The sequence below is a fragment of the Struthio camelus genome, chromosome 10 (genome assembly GCF_040807025.1).
Source record: "Struthio camelus isolate bStrCam1 chromosome 10, bStrCam1.hap1, whole genome shotgun sequence".
NCBI classification, from domain to species: Eukaryota; Metazoa; Chordata; class Aves; order Struthioniformes; family Struthionidae; genus Struthio; species Struthio camelus.
In genome coordinates this window covers 11,752,919-11,767,962 of record NC_090951.1, presented here as the reverse complement: position 1 = coordinate 11,767,962, position 15,044 = coordinate 11,752,919, and the positions used below count along the sequence as shown (strand labels likewise).

General features: G+C 40.2%; 2 protein-coding genes across 6 annotated transcripts in view; one reads left to right on the top strand and one right to left on the bottom strand.

Annotated features, from left to right (window-relative positions):
* KCTD15 (potassium channel tetramerization domain containing 15) overlaps positions 1 to 3,341 on the top strand; it is a 45,871-nt gene extending 42,530 nt beyond the window's left edge. For all 5 annotated transcript variants that reach the window (XM_068956139.1, XM_068956136.1, XM_068956135.1 and 2 more), the window contains one exon: positions 1,222 to 3,341. In XM_068956139.1, the coding sequence (XP_068812240.1) occupies positions 1,222 to 1,377 (156 nt within the window). In that variant the 3' untranslated portion in view covers positions 1,378 to 3,341. The remainder of the gene's footprint in view (positions 1 to 1,221) is intronic.
* Positions 3,342 to 3,454: 113 nt separating this feature from the next.
* Positions 3,455 to 15,044, bottom strand: part of LOC104146431 (transcription initiation factor TFIID subunit 4-like) — a 152,285-nt gene continuing 140,695 nt past the window's right edge. The window contains exon 15 of the mRNA XM_068956133.1: positions 3,455 to 6,636. Within this exon, the coding sequence (XP_068812234.1) occupies positions 6,469 to 6,636 (168 nt within the window). The 3' untranslated portion in view covers positions 3,455 to 6,468. The remainder of the gene's footprint in view (positions 6,637 to 15,044) is intronic.

Below are 15,044 nucleotides of genomic sequence, written 5' to 3'. Positions count from 1 at the left end.
TGGATTAGCTCAGTGCTACAGTACAGGGGCCTCTGGAGGAGGTCTGGCTGGAGGAGTATTGGATGCGGATTTCATATGTGGGTGTGAAGATTGCTGTTGTTCAGCCAGTCTGAAAATGTACGGCTGGTAAAGCACCGCCATACATAACCAGTTTACCCCACTATGCAGCCATGGCGTATAACAGACCACAGAGCCTTGCCACATCTCCTCCCCACTCACTGGTAATGCACAGGACTCACCTGAGCTCCCAAGGGCGTATAAGAAGGTGCCTCAATGTCACACATGTCCCAGTAGACCCAGTGCTCCTGCCCTGGACTTTGACCAGAGTCCCTAGCTGGAGGAAGCAAGTGTGGCATCTCCTTCAAATGGGCCTTAAATTCCATATTTGCTTTCTGCTGAAGGTGGAACTGACATCCGCTCACACCTAACGCTGAGCGAAGTCTGCATGCTTCCTACTACTGCTGGGGAAACTGTGTCAACACGCTCACCCGTGTGAAAGCACGGCCCCTGTCGTACTGCCGAGATCAGTGTATCCTTGGGTAATGTGCTGTGTGACAGTCTCAGAAATTAAAGTTGCCTCTGGGCTCCTTAAAGTCATGCATCTATTTGCACCAACTTTTCTTTAGAAGGAGGAAGAGAAAATATATTTGGGCAATGCACATTAACCGCTTCCCTGTGCCAGTTCCTTTGCTTATTGCCCCGTCTTGGTTCCACGCCTGATGCCTGCCATGCTTTGCTAAAAGCAGCACACCTTTACAGCAAGGAAGAATCATAGTTGCGATTTTCATGAAGACCTGGTGGAAGTGTCACTCAGATTCCTAATATATTTACATCTGCTAAGGAACAGCTCAGAAATGTTTTCAGCCCCTTTCTGCTCATGTTAATAACGAATAACGGGCACTTTTTATTATGACTTAAACCTAGTGTTGCTTTCCAGTAAGAGATGGCATCAATATCACTGCAGTCCAGTATTTTACTATATAATGTACTAAGCTGCTCTGTAGAGTGCTTATTTGTTTGATTAATTTTTGTTTTCTACAGAGGTTTGCTGAGAGCGAGACTTTAATCACAGTGTAGTCATTTAAGAACAAGTTATAGAATTATAGCTGAATAATGTTCATTCTGTGAGGACTCAGAAGACCAAATCCATCATTTAGAATCCGTTGCTTTTATCACTAGAATCTGCTAAATATTAATCTGATTTTTTTTTCTACATTGCAGGTGCTTGAAAGATTATTTCAGAAGGGATTTAACGTGGCAGCTTCATGTGGTGGTGGGGTGGATTCCTCTCAGTTCAGCGAATACGTGCTGTGTCGCGAGGACAGACGACCACAACCTACTCCAACGATCAGAATAAAACAGGAGCCCCTGGACTAGAACCCGCCCTTGCTCCTTTGTAACCGTAGAAGTGTTTAATGGTCCCTTATGTGAAACACTAAGGATTTGCAAAACAGTATTAGCAAACAGATTTTGACTTTATGTTGCCAGTTAGTGGTATTCTGAAACTACCTGTCACATAGCCAGCCATGAAATGCATTCGAAAAACCAGTTGTCCGTTTTTCACGATGAAATCACTGAGCATGCTCAGCGCACCAGGCTTTTGGGAACATACTTGCAGCTCAACAGCTGTGGTGGTGGCAAAGGCAAAGCTTCAATGAGATCCTGACCCGAGCCAGGATTTCTGCAGAAAGACCAATTAAAGCAATTTGAATTTGGCAGGAAGAGAACCGATTCTGACAGCCTTTCCAGCGACAGCCCGCCCCCACAACCGCTGCTGACCACAGGGAAGCGGGGGCCACCCAAAGGAAGAGGAGACGCTAAAAACTGCACCGAGTATCTTCCCTGCCTGCACACCTTTCATGTCAAATGTGCTTTACACCTCCATACGTTGCATTACACTTCTGTGATTGTACTCATTCATGCTAGCAAATGGCTTATTTTTATACAGCATTTCCAACTGAAATATTCTCTGTGGACAGAATCCAGAATCAGAAAAGGACCGATTTATAGTCAACTGGTGCTCAGTACTTTAAAAAACAAACAAACAAAAAAAGCAACAAAAATTTGACAAGGCCAGTTACGGCCAGTACTTGCAAAAGTAGGGATCTGGAAGCACAAAATAAAACTCCATCTACCGTCATCCAAGGGCCACATACCTAACACGGAGCCGTAGTTCTCTTAAAGCCAGTCTCGTTTTGACTCAGAAGTTGTAAGTTCTGCATCATCTAAGCAGCGTGGTTCTGCCAAGCAAGCTCTGTTACCCCTTGTTGTTCACTTGCTAACCATGTTATAAGCCCACGTTTGGGAGGAGATGTTAAGGATTTTGGACAACGCTACTCTTTATGGGTCTGGAAATTTATAGAAAGCTGTTAAAACCGCCTCCCTTCCATTGTCTGATGAAAGCAGGCCACGTTTTTGTTTGGATTGTTTTTCCTCTGTTATTTTAAACTAGTATTAAAATACTGATTCTGTAGCTGCCCTCTACCTGTGTAATTTTCTCTTTAAAGAAGCCTAATGTCTGCAGGAGGTTACTGTTCCTTTCATGAATCAGTATTGACTCTTCTGACTTGCAGGGCTTCCTAACTCAGGAGACAGCACCACGTTTGCAGGTGCAAGGTTATAAATAGCATTCTGCTAAATCCTGTTTATTGCTGTTTAGCATGATTGGGTCCTCGATAACTAATTCATAGTGTTAATCACAGTTTAGTTTCTCCCACATTAATTTATAGAATACCATTGTAGATGCTGAATTTTAACTAAACTCTTCTTAGATGCTTAAATATGGCCATAGAGAACAAGGGACCGAGTATTAAATGGTCAGCAATTCTTAAATACCAAATCATTACAATCAGGCAAAAATAAAAATTCAAGTTTAAGATTAGTACTGTCAAAAGTGATGAGCTGTCCTGACTATCCAACGTACAGTCTACGCAGAGGTCTAATTTTTGGAAAAGCGCTGGATACCTGCCATGGAAAGTCAGACCTCCACAGGTCTGCTCATCTTGGATACCCAAATTACAAATCGCTCATGAAAATTTTAGCCTCTTGGCCTGCTAATTTAGCAGAACAGTTGAGCAAATCTGTCTACTTCAAAAGAGTTGTAAAGTTATTTTATTTTGTGGTTTTATACTTGTATGACACTCTAAAGTTGCTAGGGATGGCCATATTTGAATATATGGCACAGCATTCACCTTTGTATGTAAGATATCTGTAGAATTGTATATTATACATTTAATATTGTAAAGAACTTAACGTATAATTGTCATGTATTTGTGTATGCACATTTCTTATACAGTACTTCATGCCATAAACATTTCTGTAAAGTAAAGGATCAAAAATAAGCAAGTAGGGTGGAACACTCACTGCGTCTTCCCTGGCGTTTGAGAGAGGCAAGAAGTTGTGGCTGCGTCTCCTCTGGCCTTCTGCTCCAGTCAGCTCGATGTAGCCACGTCTTACAAAAAAAAAAAAAAAAAAAGAAAGAAAAAAACCAAAAGAAGTGTTTTATTTATTACTTTCATACATTCCGTTCATGTTTAACGTCTTGGTGTTATGCTATGTACGCTTTTGCCCCGCGCTCCGGGACAGGGGGATGAGGCTGACCGCTTGTCTGGCAGGGGGTGCTGCTCCCTTCAGCAGCTCTGCGGCCAGGGGAGAGAGGCGCTGAGGGGAACACATCACGTTTCTGCTTAAAACTTGGGCCCACCGCTGCCATTCGTACCCCAGCGCAGCCTTCGCCGGCGTCAGCCGGGGCCGCGGGGCGAGCGCCCCCGCGTGCAGCTCCCGCAGGCGGGCTCCTAAGCGCAGCCCCTTCCGAGGTACCTAGGGCGCCAGGGGAAGTATTTGTGCTCGGTTGGGTGGTTTTTCTTCAGTTTGGTGTTCGCCATATTTTTTTTACAGCTCCATAAAGCAGCGCCAGTACTTAGGGCCGTTCGGTAAGGTGGCATCGTAAAGGAGGGCAGGCTGGGCCAGCCGAGCGAGATGGGGACTCGAGATGGAAAGTTTGAGCCATGACATCACAGCATTAACTGCAAAATAGCACCAAGGCAAGCGAGACATGTGGAAACAATCACCTGGTTAGAAGAAATATGCCTTTAAAAAAAGAAAAGTTAAGCTAGGACATGTTCTTTTAGTTAGTAACTTCAGGTCACTTATTTAAAGTTTATTACAGTTTCATTTATATCTTTTTTACTTATTTCCCTATATTCTTAAGCAACAATATCAGCAAAACTGATTCAAATTTTTACTTCTGGCCTTAAACCATAGCAACATAACTTAATTAAGAACATTGTTCAGTGTCACTAAAACAGGTTTTAAAATATCATCGAAACTCCAGTAAAACTGTGGTGTGCAGGCAGCAAATGTTTTTGTTAGGAAGGCCAAAAAGTACTTAGAGCCTGTCTTTTAACTTACTTGGATGCAACAAAATTGCTGCGATTCTCTTTAGCTGAGCACTGCAGCTGCGGTTTGGAGAACACCAGTCACGTAGCCCTTTTCCCAGCCGCCTGTTACGCCGCTGTGCTCCCAGGTCTCAGAAAACCGGCGAGAAGAGGAAATGTTGTGTTGTGCTTCTTGGACTAAGTTGTTTTCAAAAAGCAACTGCTGAGTGCATTCATTCACTGTATTAAGAGCATCAAGGTTTGTTGACAATTTTATTAGATGTTTGACAAAGGATAAGAATCAGCACAACAAAACATTGAACTATTTGGTTTTAATATTTCTTTGTGGGTATTCTGTTAATATTTTAATGCAAAATGTTTCTGAACAGTGCTTAAGAACTACAAGACAATGTGAATTTCATGTTTGATAAATTAACACTGTATGTCACTCGATGTGTTACTTTAGTAAATTGTTTTATTTCTTTACAAAATAAGTACAAATAAGGGCGTATGTTTTCACACAAATTGGGGGTATTTACGAGTATGTACAGAAATCATCAAAATAACGTAATTCTAATAAACACAAGGCCTTTATAAACAATATGTACAAATTATCAATACATTTAAAACATAATTTTACACTTCCTGGCCTTAAATACCTTATGAATAATCTTTTGGCTAAATAGCAGCAGTATAAATTTTCTTCTGCTTTTCATAAACCTTAAAAAATAATTAAAACTTTTGTTTTTAAAACTATTGGACAAATAGTTCTATTTGTGCTTTTGCTATGGTTTCCCATCAAAAAAAAAAAAATTGCCTCAAAAAAGTGGCAAGCATAACATAGTAAAAATTGAAAAGATAAATAAGCAAATGTCTCCCTTCCATGGTTACTGGTAATACTGTTATTTTTGAAGTACATTGCGTGCCCACCTGCTTGCTCAGTATTCCTATCCCATTTAAAAGACTCACACTCCCTTCGCTTGGCTTTGGTGTGGGCCCCTTAAATTCCAATTCAGCAAAGCATTTAAAAAGCATTCATTCCACCTTTAAGTACTTAAAGCTACCCATATGCTTAGAGTCATGCACTGGTTTATGAGCCTCTCTGGACTGGAGTCCTCAGGTCCAATGATCCAAAGCAAAGTCACTGCGGCGAGCGCCCCGGCCGCACGGCAGGTCTGGGCTCCCCCACTTACCGCTGCTCTCATGATTCGAGTAAGAGTGGAACCGGCCCCCCAATAACTTCCTTCACCGTGACTTTAAAAATCCTTATAGAACGCTCTAAAATCTTTACTGAACAATACTCTCTTTTAAAACCATCATTAAACCATACTCTTTGCAATAAATAAATTAAGATATTTTTAGAAAATAAAACCCAACTTTGATTCATGTTACTCACCAGCTGCTACAAATGTGCAAAAGGTTGAATAGGTTTAGAAAACAACCGGAAGCTAGTCACGGTAACTCAGCTGGGATCTGAACGCACAGATTTCATACACTTAGGATTTGGTTCAGCAAATCGCTCAGGAAATGAGCTGTGCAGTAAAAGCAAAAATCCTAAATATATAAAATTTGTGAGAGTGTGCAGTGGCTATTCTTTTAGCTGTGCAAAAAATTGCAATTTTAACTAATCTAAAATAACAACAGGTATCACCACGGTTAGTCAGTGGAAAGAGTGCCAGTGAAAGTTAAACAAACCCAGCACTGTAAGCGAACGTACAAGTTAACACCATGGTTAGATCCCAATCCTGTGAACCTTTCCCAGTCGGTCTCGGTGTGAGATGGTTTATGCAAGCCGTTGCTGTCAGTCTTTCCGTTTGTGTGACTTCAGTGTGGTCTATTTCAGCCTTATCTAAAATGGCCAAATGGAGTAAGACTTAGAAATTGATTATATTTGTGGATTTAACATTTTAAAACCTTTTGCACATTTTTTTTTTATTTTACATAAAGGGAATTTATTGCATGTGTTTAACAATTTTGCAAAACAAACTACAGAAACATTGACTTCTGAAAAAAATAGAAGGCACATTAAAATGACAGCTTTTCAATGCAAGTTGAGCTTCTGTATGGAGAGATATCAGTATAATTCTTGGCTTTATTTAAGCAGAGCTCGATAGAGCAGGAGAGAATGGCTCGTTTCTCTTTCCTGTTCCATGTAGAAGATGAAGTCCCTGAGGTTTACGCGAGTTATTTTCTGTCGTGCATACTGCCTGGATGAAGGAGTCCCCAAGCCAGCCTGACTTCCACCGGACATACTGAGGCCCTGCAAAGAAAACACAGCAAAGTCAGAGAAACGGTAAAGAGTTTTCTCCTGCTCTCAGATTTACAGCTACCAACTACTGGATTATTTTAAATAACTTAAACGGATTTTCAATGCTGAAAGCATTGCATGGGATTTTTTTCTATTCTTCTGAGTCTCACCAAGTTAACCTGAGCAAAGGAAATCAAGGGAAAATTCGCTTGTGAGACTAGACCTTGTTCATTCACAACTTGGGGAAAAATACATCTGGCTAATCTTCCTGCTGCAGTCATGTTAACCAGAGACGTACTTAATTTCAAGAGCCTTTCTTAGGACAAAGACTCTTTGCAGAAGATAAAGCCATCTCTGGTATACTGAATGTGTGTGCAGTCCTTTTCCAGCCACGTCCTGTGTCTGGGATTGGAAGCAGGTGAGTTTGGCATTGGTGCGTGGCTGCTGCAGGAACCTCCGCAGCTCCACGTCCAAGGGCACCTGAATCCCTCCCCAGGGTGTAATGGAGAAGAAAGCCTGGTGTGGGACACTGTCCTGAACAGTCTGGCTAGAGTACACAAGCAATTCTCACCTGAGAGATGAAAAAATTAAACAGAAAAATCACAAGGAAGACTCAGATATTGTGTGATGATATAGACAAACACGAGTATAACATTTTTCTAAAGCTATGTCTTTTTTCTCAATATTGGTTCAAAGCTAGTGAATTTAATGTCTTATCTTGGCCTTCTATATAGAGAAAAAATTCACTTGAACTATATTTCTCAGTTACTGATCGGGGTCTGAGAACATTAGGATCGGAGTATCTAAAAATTTAGTACACATAATTTACAGACTATCTACAGTCAATGCTGAGTTTAGAATAGAAACATGATAAACTGATATATTCAAGACTTTTTTTCATCTTCAGGAAACCTTTTTTTTTATTATTTCCAGTTGATTTATAACAAAATAAGATGTTCTAACTTTGATAAAAAAAGATTTAATCTCTAAAAAGATTTAAATTGTTTTTCAAACCTCTATGACATCTGGCAAAGTCATCAAAACTTAAAATCCCAAATTTACTTACTGCTGCTTTTAATAACCTACCTTTGTTTCCCCAGGAAATATATATTCTACGACCTTGATTCCAGCAATTAAAAATACAGTTAAGTATAGTTTTACTACTAGAGGATCAAAGGGGAAACAACAATATATACGGCATATTCTAAGACAGACATACCGCTGTTTTCTCTTGTTTTTCTCTCTGCGTACCAGTAAAGTCAGACCCTTGCAGAACTACACCGCTCAACTTATTTCTCCTATATCTGATCATTACATTACAGTAGTGGGGCAAATCCTATTCGGTTATAACTGCAACACAAAAGGCTTAATGCGCGAGATGAATGTGGCTGAGCTTGGAGGCGAGCGAGGGAGAAGCCCCAACCTTCGCTCACCGTACAGCATTTGATCTTGGGGATTCTGTTCTCCAGTACGGAGGCGTTTTTGTTAATAGATTAATTGATTCACCACCTAACCTCGCTGCTCGTAGGAAAATCACGTGCTGCAGCTGCAAGGGTTGTTCATCCATGCTGAAGCCAGACATCCCCCAATGTACGATCCATATATTCAGTGGTGCTCAGAATTCACCCTTTATGCCAAAATGCTTTTTGCATTCCTCAAAAAAAATAGCATCATTTAAACACGTACTCTTTATCTTCCAGAGGCCTGGAACGATACCCTACCTTACACTGCCTCTCACCTGCGCTCTGACCACTCATCCATTTGCCAGGGCTGTTGCCGCTATTTCCAACTCTCCAAGGAAGCACCATGAATACTTATTTTAAACCAACCTGACTCAAAAATATTTTTCTTGCTTTTCTCTTCCCCACATGGTGAATCTCTCTCCCTGCCCCAGCAATGCTTCCTTCAGGTCCATGCTGATTACACTTCCCGATCTGTGACATACAGACTCGGCACATATGTGACCATCTTAAACTCATGCCAAGAATCTCTTAAAAACACTCTCCATAGCATACCGGGCTAGAAACATCCTGCACACACCAAATATTAGTTGAAAAGCTACTTAATCTTACAAAATTTTCTTCATACAAAGCCATTTCTTTAATGACTTGAGGTACATTTACAGCAAATAATTGCTTTCTATTTCTTGGACAAAGCAACTGGAATGAAGACGAGATATATCATATTCGTTACATTTATCACTTGAGGTACTGAACTTTTGGGTAGGAGGAGCATGATTTCTATAGCTGGGATACTTAATGTGACATCATAACATGACATTAAGCTGCGTACATTCGTAACTGAACTTATGAGCCAGTCAGTTAAACGATAACATTCGTAGTTCAGTTCTACCAGGTGAAAAAAAGCACGTGACTGATTTAAGAGAGCACAAAAGCACATCTTTAAACTGACAGCACAATAATTCATACCCATCAATACAATCTCTAACTTAAATTAAAGACCAATTTGCCTGGTACTGCAATGCACTCAACCTTATTCTGCAATATTCTATATGACAATGCCACAATTTTTAAATTTTATACATGAGTCCTAGCATAGTTAAAATTAATTGCCAAGAATAGTGCAGTTGAAGTAACGCAGATTTGTCTTATGAAAAATCACTTTTTTTTTTTTTTTTTTTATCAGCATGACAGACTTCATTAACCCAAACAAGCGCTATGTTGTCTGTATCTATGGCAACTAATAAGAGTTACAAAGATAAAAGCTCCAATAAAAATATAAATAGTTGTAAATTGTATACATCCTTTATTTCCTGGCCTGCCACACCCAAGCTATTACCAAATCACACCCACTCCAACATACATCAGTACAAGTTTTCCTATCAGTGAACTTCTATTTATAATTGAGGGGAAATTTAATTCACGTTCCAGACCAGAAAAACATTTAACTTCTACAGGAATCCTTTCTGCCTCTTCATTTTGAAATGACTTAAATAAATGAGCTATAGCAACTTGTTTTCCCACCCCGCCTCACGATTTCCTTTTTCCCCGCTCCCTCCTTTGCCTTGCTGCGTCAGTCCTACGCTCCGGGAAGACACTAGAGCAACGGTGAGGTGACTCCACCGCCCGTGGTAGCTGCAAATCTCGCAGGAGAACAAGGAGGGGGAGCAGCCAGCCCAGCTCCGCAAACAGCGGGGCAGAGAAATTCATCAAAAATCAAATGCAGGAATTAGCAGAAAAGCCACGGTGTTGTGCCCTCTGTTAACTTGTGATCCAAGACCATTGCAACAGAGCGCATCAACTCCAATGGGCTTTAATGCGCTTCACATACCTACAGCTGAGATATATATAACTTACTGTATTTTAAATAACACTATGGGACTGTGGAGCACAATTCAGCTGTTGGAAGCAGCCTAACTTGAAATTACGGCTTAAGAAGAAGCAGCAGAGTAACTATTGGTTCAGCATGCACCTTTTGAAGCAATTCTGAATTTATGTCAGATGGGATGCAAGATCTGGGCCACCCATCTCAGCTTGTTTGCTATTTTTACAATTGTCTTCAGTACGAAAAATCATGCTGTTGGACAAGCAGAGTGAAAATGACTCAAAATAAAATACTAGCCAAAGACTTGATAGATCACTAGGTAAACATGCAACAACCTGCCAAAGAAACACGCATTCTCAACAGTGATAGAACAGAAATCGAAACAAATAGGCCTGTGAACAGAGGGACTAATGGAGCCTCATTTCCTACCTGTTTCTCCAGTGCTATTACTTCTCACCACAAGCACAGCTCTTCTACATACCCTTCATGATCCCTTACCTTCTCCAGAAACATCCTCAGGCCACTGTAGCACCCCACCCATATCCCAGACCTCCCACTGCCTCCCAAACAGTCTCCAAACCACCCGGGGGTCTGCTCTTCTCCCATCCTCGTGTCCCGGCGGGGTGGGTGCTGAGCCCCTGCTGCTCACCAGCCCGCAGCCTAACTTACTCTCAAACACTTGAGCTCATACTGCAGCCTCTTCCTCAGGGGAGATACTAGCAGCTCTCTCGTTCCCGTACCTCAGCCACCAATGTTTATGAAAGCTGTAGAAACTTAAAATTCAGTCCGGAGCTCCTGACTACCTCTTTCTCCCTTTAGCTAGCCCCCTCCGTTATATTTGATCAAAAATGCCCAAAAGATGTAAAGGCTATTGCAAAAAAGGACTGACAGACACACCTCTTTCTTAAATACACAAACCCAAGGGCAAATTTTCATGGACAAACTCCCCGACTGCTCAGAAAGTCAAAATGTCTTTGTGCGCTAAGTTACACTAATTGCAGCAGCAGGTGTATGAGAATCAAACTGAGTAACTCTCCAAAGTGTGCTGTTCCTTGTGCTGCACAGAACTGCCTTCATGGAACGAAGCAGCTATACCAAACTCTATTCTAATATTTATAATAGGGATTTCTAATGTCAAACAATTAAAGCAATTTTTTTTCACAAATCCGCGAAACTTCAGCTTTTAAAGACATTGAGTAAAAGAACCATGGAAATATGATGTGATATTCTTGCCAGGAAACACAAAAATAAGGGCAAACAGAAGACTGCATTTAATATTTTATCCATCCCTCCTTCACCAGAAAACAATTCAGTCCTGACATCTCTCCTTTGAACACAGTCTTGAACTGCGGCTATTGCTTCTCTGTGACCCAGAGAGACAAGGCAATAAGGATAAAAGATCTGCTGGTTTTCTTCCCGGGCTACATGGCACATCCTTGTGGCAGGCTTGCACTTCAAGCCAAAGTCTGAAAGTAGGAATCACACAGTGACTATTCAAAGCCAAGCTACCTATCTATCTTTATATATATTTAAAAAAAAAAAAAAATATATATATATATATATTTTCACACACACATCTTTTGCTCTATTGAGCAAACCAGGTGGAAACTAGGAGGTAAAAAACCACTATATTGTCTATATTTTAACATGGGAAAGTGGCCTCAGCAGCAATGGAGCTTGGGTGAAAAGACGAGGCTAATTTTGATAAGGACAGAAAACACATATGGAGTAAAAATGCAAGGAATTTTGTCTCTCCAACCTCCATGAATTCAAGAGGAGTAGGAAGATAAGGTATATATTAAGTCTGGCCTTATGAATAAGAAGTCTTGGATCATAAGAAATATTCTGGAGATACTCGGCAGCAATAATATTTACTTTTATAAAGTGCTGTTAGATCTTCGGCCGAGAGGCACTTTATACATGAAAAACAGCTACGATATTATGTATGATTAATTGTCCCACACAATTTAGGATTTAATTCAGCACCTACCAACGGTAATAGTAATGATTTCACTGATCTAAATGAGAGCCAAAACATCCTTAAGTCAGTATTCCCCTTAAGTACAGAAAGTAAATAATAGCCGTTTGTCAGCATCTCAAAGTTTAGCAATACATCTACAAAAAGTCTTAGCATGCACAGTATGGCGGCATCACAAATGTCTTTAGAAAGATTCATCACGAAAAGCCATCATTTAGGCTTTCAGATCAGCAACGTTTGCAGGGAGGATTAAATAGCATTCTTTCTTAGGAAGCTATTTTCATTCACAAACATTTTTATCCTCTACTATTTTAGCACAACTGTTCGCACAGACTCCGTTTTGGCACGCGTTCGCTTGCTACACCCTCTTGGATGCAAATGCATCTCGTTTCCCCTGGGCACATAAACACACACCTCACCCTGCAGACAAGCATCAGAAAAACTGATTTGCACAAGTATTTACAAGTACTTCAAATACCAACACAATTGCAACATTTCAAAGACAGCATGCAGTAATTTTTATATTAAGAAATAATAAGAGAAAAGTAAATCATACTAAGACATGGATGCAGTGAAAAATGTTTCTTTAGATGTGATCACTTCGGTTTATAATTACATGATGTTACTTCAAGCCAAAGAAGTGGGCTGCCATTACGAGAGGAATGCTTTATATGTACTTGCTCTTTGCCTTTATTGTGTTAAGCTAAGTCACACATGCAAGTACCATTACAATTGAAAACCTGCTTTGTAAAACAGCATCACACCAAAAACTTCCAGTTGAAAGAATTCAGCAGCTATTATCGGCCTGACCACCTAGTCTTTCTTCTAAGAGAACATTTCCCCCACGAAAGCTGACTGAGAGTGCTGGCAAAAAGCAGGTTATGCAACATTTCAGTGAGAAATGTCTGAAGAAGACAGAAGAAAAAGTCTGCCTGCATGGAAGTAAATAACGCAGATTAAGTGTAAGGCAGATATGGGCTTTTCATTTACCTGCTGCTCAAGGGAGATAGGTATTCAATTGCCTCAAAGTCCTCAACAGGTTATGCTCAGGAAGAAATCAGACTGCAAATAGTTTCAATTTCTCAATCAATTTATCCATGCAGATCTCTGCATAATTACTGCATTAATGTGGAAAAGACACTTGAGTTTTTCCCGCACAGGGGTCCTGCTCTGCATTGTGCTAAGACTTTTAACCTCTCAAATAGCTTTCTGTATCCCTCACTGCCGGCTTGGTATGTGATAAAAACAGATGTCTCGTATCCTCCAACTTCGTGCAGCACGCTCTGGAGTTGCGTGGGTGCTGCAGTCTCCGGGTCTTTTCATCCATTTTGTTCACAGACCAGCTCTTCATTGCAGCTACAGATCTGGCCAACATCTTTTCCCACAAAAATCCCATACCTACCACAATCCACTGCCTTACTTGGACTTAAAAGCAATGACAATTTTACCTGATTAAGAACTCTTAGTCTGGACTGCATTCTTGCCATGGTAATTATAAATGGAATATTCTATTTATCCTCTTTCCATCATACACATATATTTTCATTTTATTTGGAATGCTTCTCCTCCAATGCTTTCCAAGTGTTTAATCAAGTGCTAGTCCCTTTGAAATACTAATACTGCCAATTTTTGTATTGTTATTTTTTAAATATTGCAGTGCCTTTCCCTTCTCATCTTTCAGTGTTACCATGAAAATTTTTTTAGTGTTCGCCCACCTCCCTCCAGTACGATCGTGTTGTACGTCCCTATATTCTCTCTCGCTGGGAGACGAGAAATGTCAAACCAACTTTGGAAGAAGCCCTACAGATCAAGTAACAGGATGCACAATTTCCTTGAATCATATTTGATTCCAATCTGAACTTTTTATTGTGGTAATCTTTGATATTAGGTCAACACTATCTCAGTTTTACGTAGTGGGTGGCCCTTTCTTTTCTAGCCTGTGTGATTGCAACTTTCATTTAAGCAGAAAGTTGAAATAATTAAAATATTCTTGATATTAATCAATTTCTAGACACATGTAACTGTAAAACTCAGTCGTTTAAATATCTAATTTAAATATTCATAATTGCTAGCCAGTAAAGATTGCTTTTTTAGCCTATTTTTTACTGAGGACATGCAGAGCAGAACTGTAGTGGACAGGTTAACTGTCAGGGACTAGATTCATTTGTAGCTCTTTTTGATGAAGAAAAACGTTTTCAGCACCAAGAAATGTGTCTTGACCCCCTCCCCCCCCGCCATGAGCTAGCGTTATCTTACCTATTTAAGGTGAGACACAGATATCATATAGCTGTTTCATTATGTCTGCCGGTAGGAGGGTGCAAGAGAGGGAGATGGAGAGAAAAATATCTAAATCTTAATGCTTGTGAAAAAAATTCTTGAACTCTAAATGCAAAACCGCTTTCTCAACTCTGAAGAGCAGGAATTGCCCTCATTCATCTCAACTGACTTGCAGTTCTAAAGCCTAATTATGATGTATAACACCCAGACTTTAAAATAATTACGTTTGCAACTGTGGGCCATCTTGTGCATTCCCAGCAATTGTGCAAGTGCCAATCAAGTGACTTTATGCACCACTTGCCAAACAAAGGGCAAAAACAGCCATGGATACACCAGCTCTTGCCAGATTTTATTCCCGTGTAAAATCTGCTAGTAGATTAGTTACAATCTATGAACAGTGGTATAAACCTTTCCCTATAATTACCAGCGGCTCCTCTGTGGACTGAGGGTAGTATACGGCCATAATTTGTACACCCAGCCCATTAAATAAAACAAAACATAGCAGGCAATGCAGTTATCTCACAACTGAGTGACAATAAAATTAAGCCCTAAATGCTAATACCTTCAGCTTGCAGGATAAACACATTGTCAGAAAACAGTCCAGCGTACAGGAAATAAGACATTAACATTTGTAAATAAAATGCAGAGGGCGGTTAACACTCTTTCTATTACTGCAAATATCATGGAATATAATTAAGTCCTGGTGTATTTCAGACATTACGGAGAGATGACAGAGTTCAGCAGGGAGATGTCTCTGAATCATTTAGCCACTCATTTCTTGATTTCTTAAAAATTATGTTTCTTACAATTAATTCTCACTCTTAATTCTTTTTAAGTTAGTGTTTTTGTTTGTTTAGAATTTCCATTCCTTGAAAAAGTT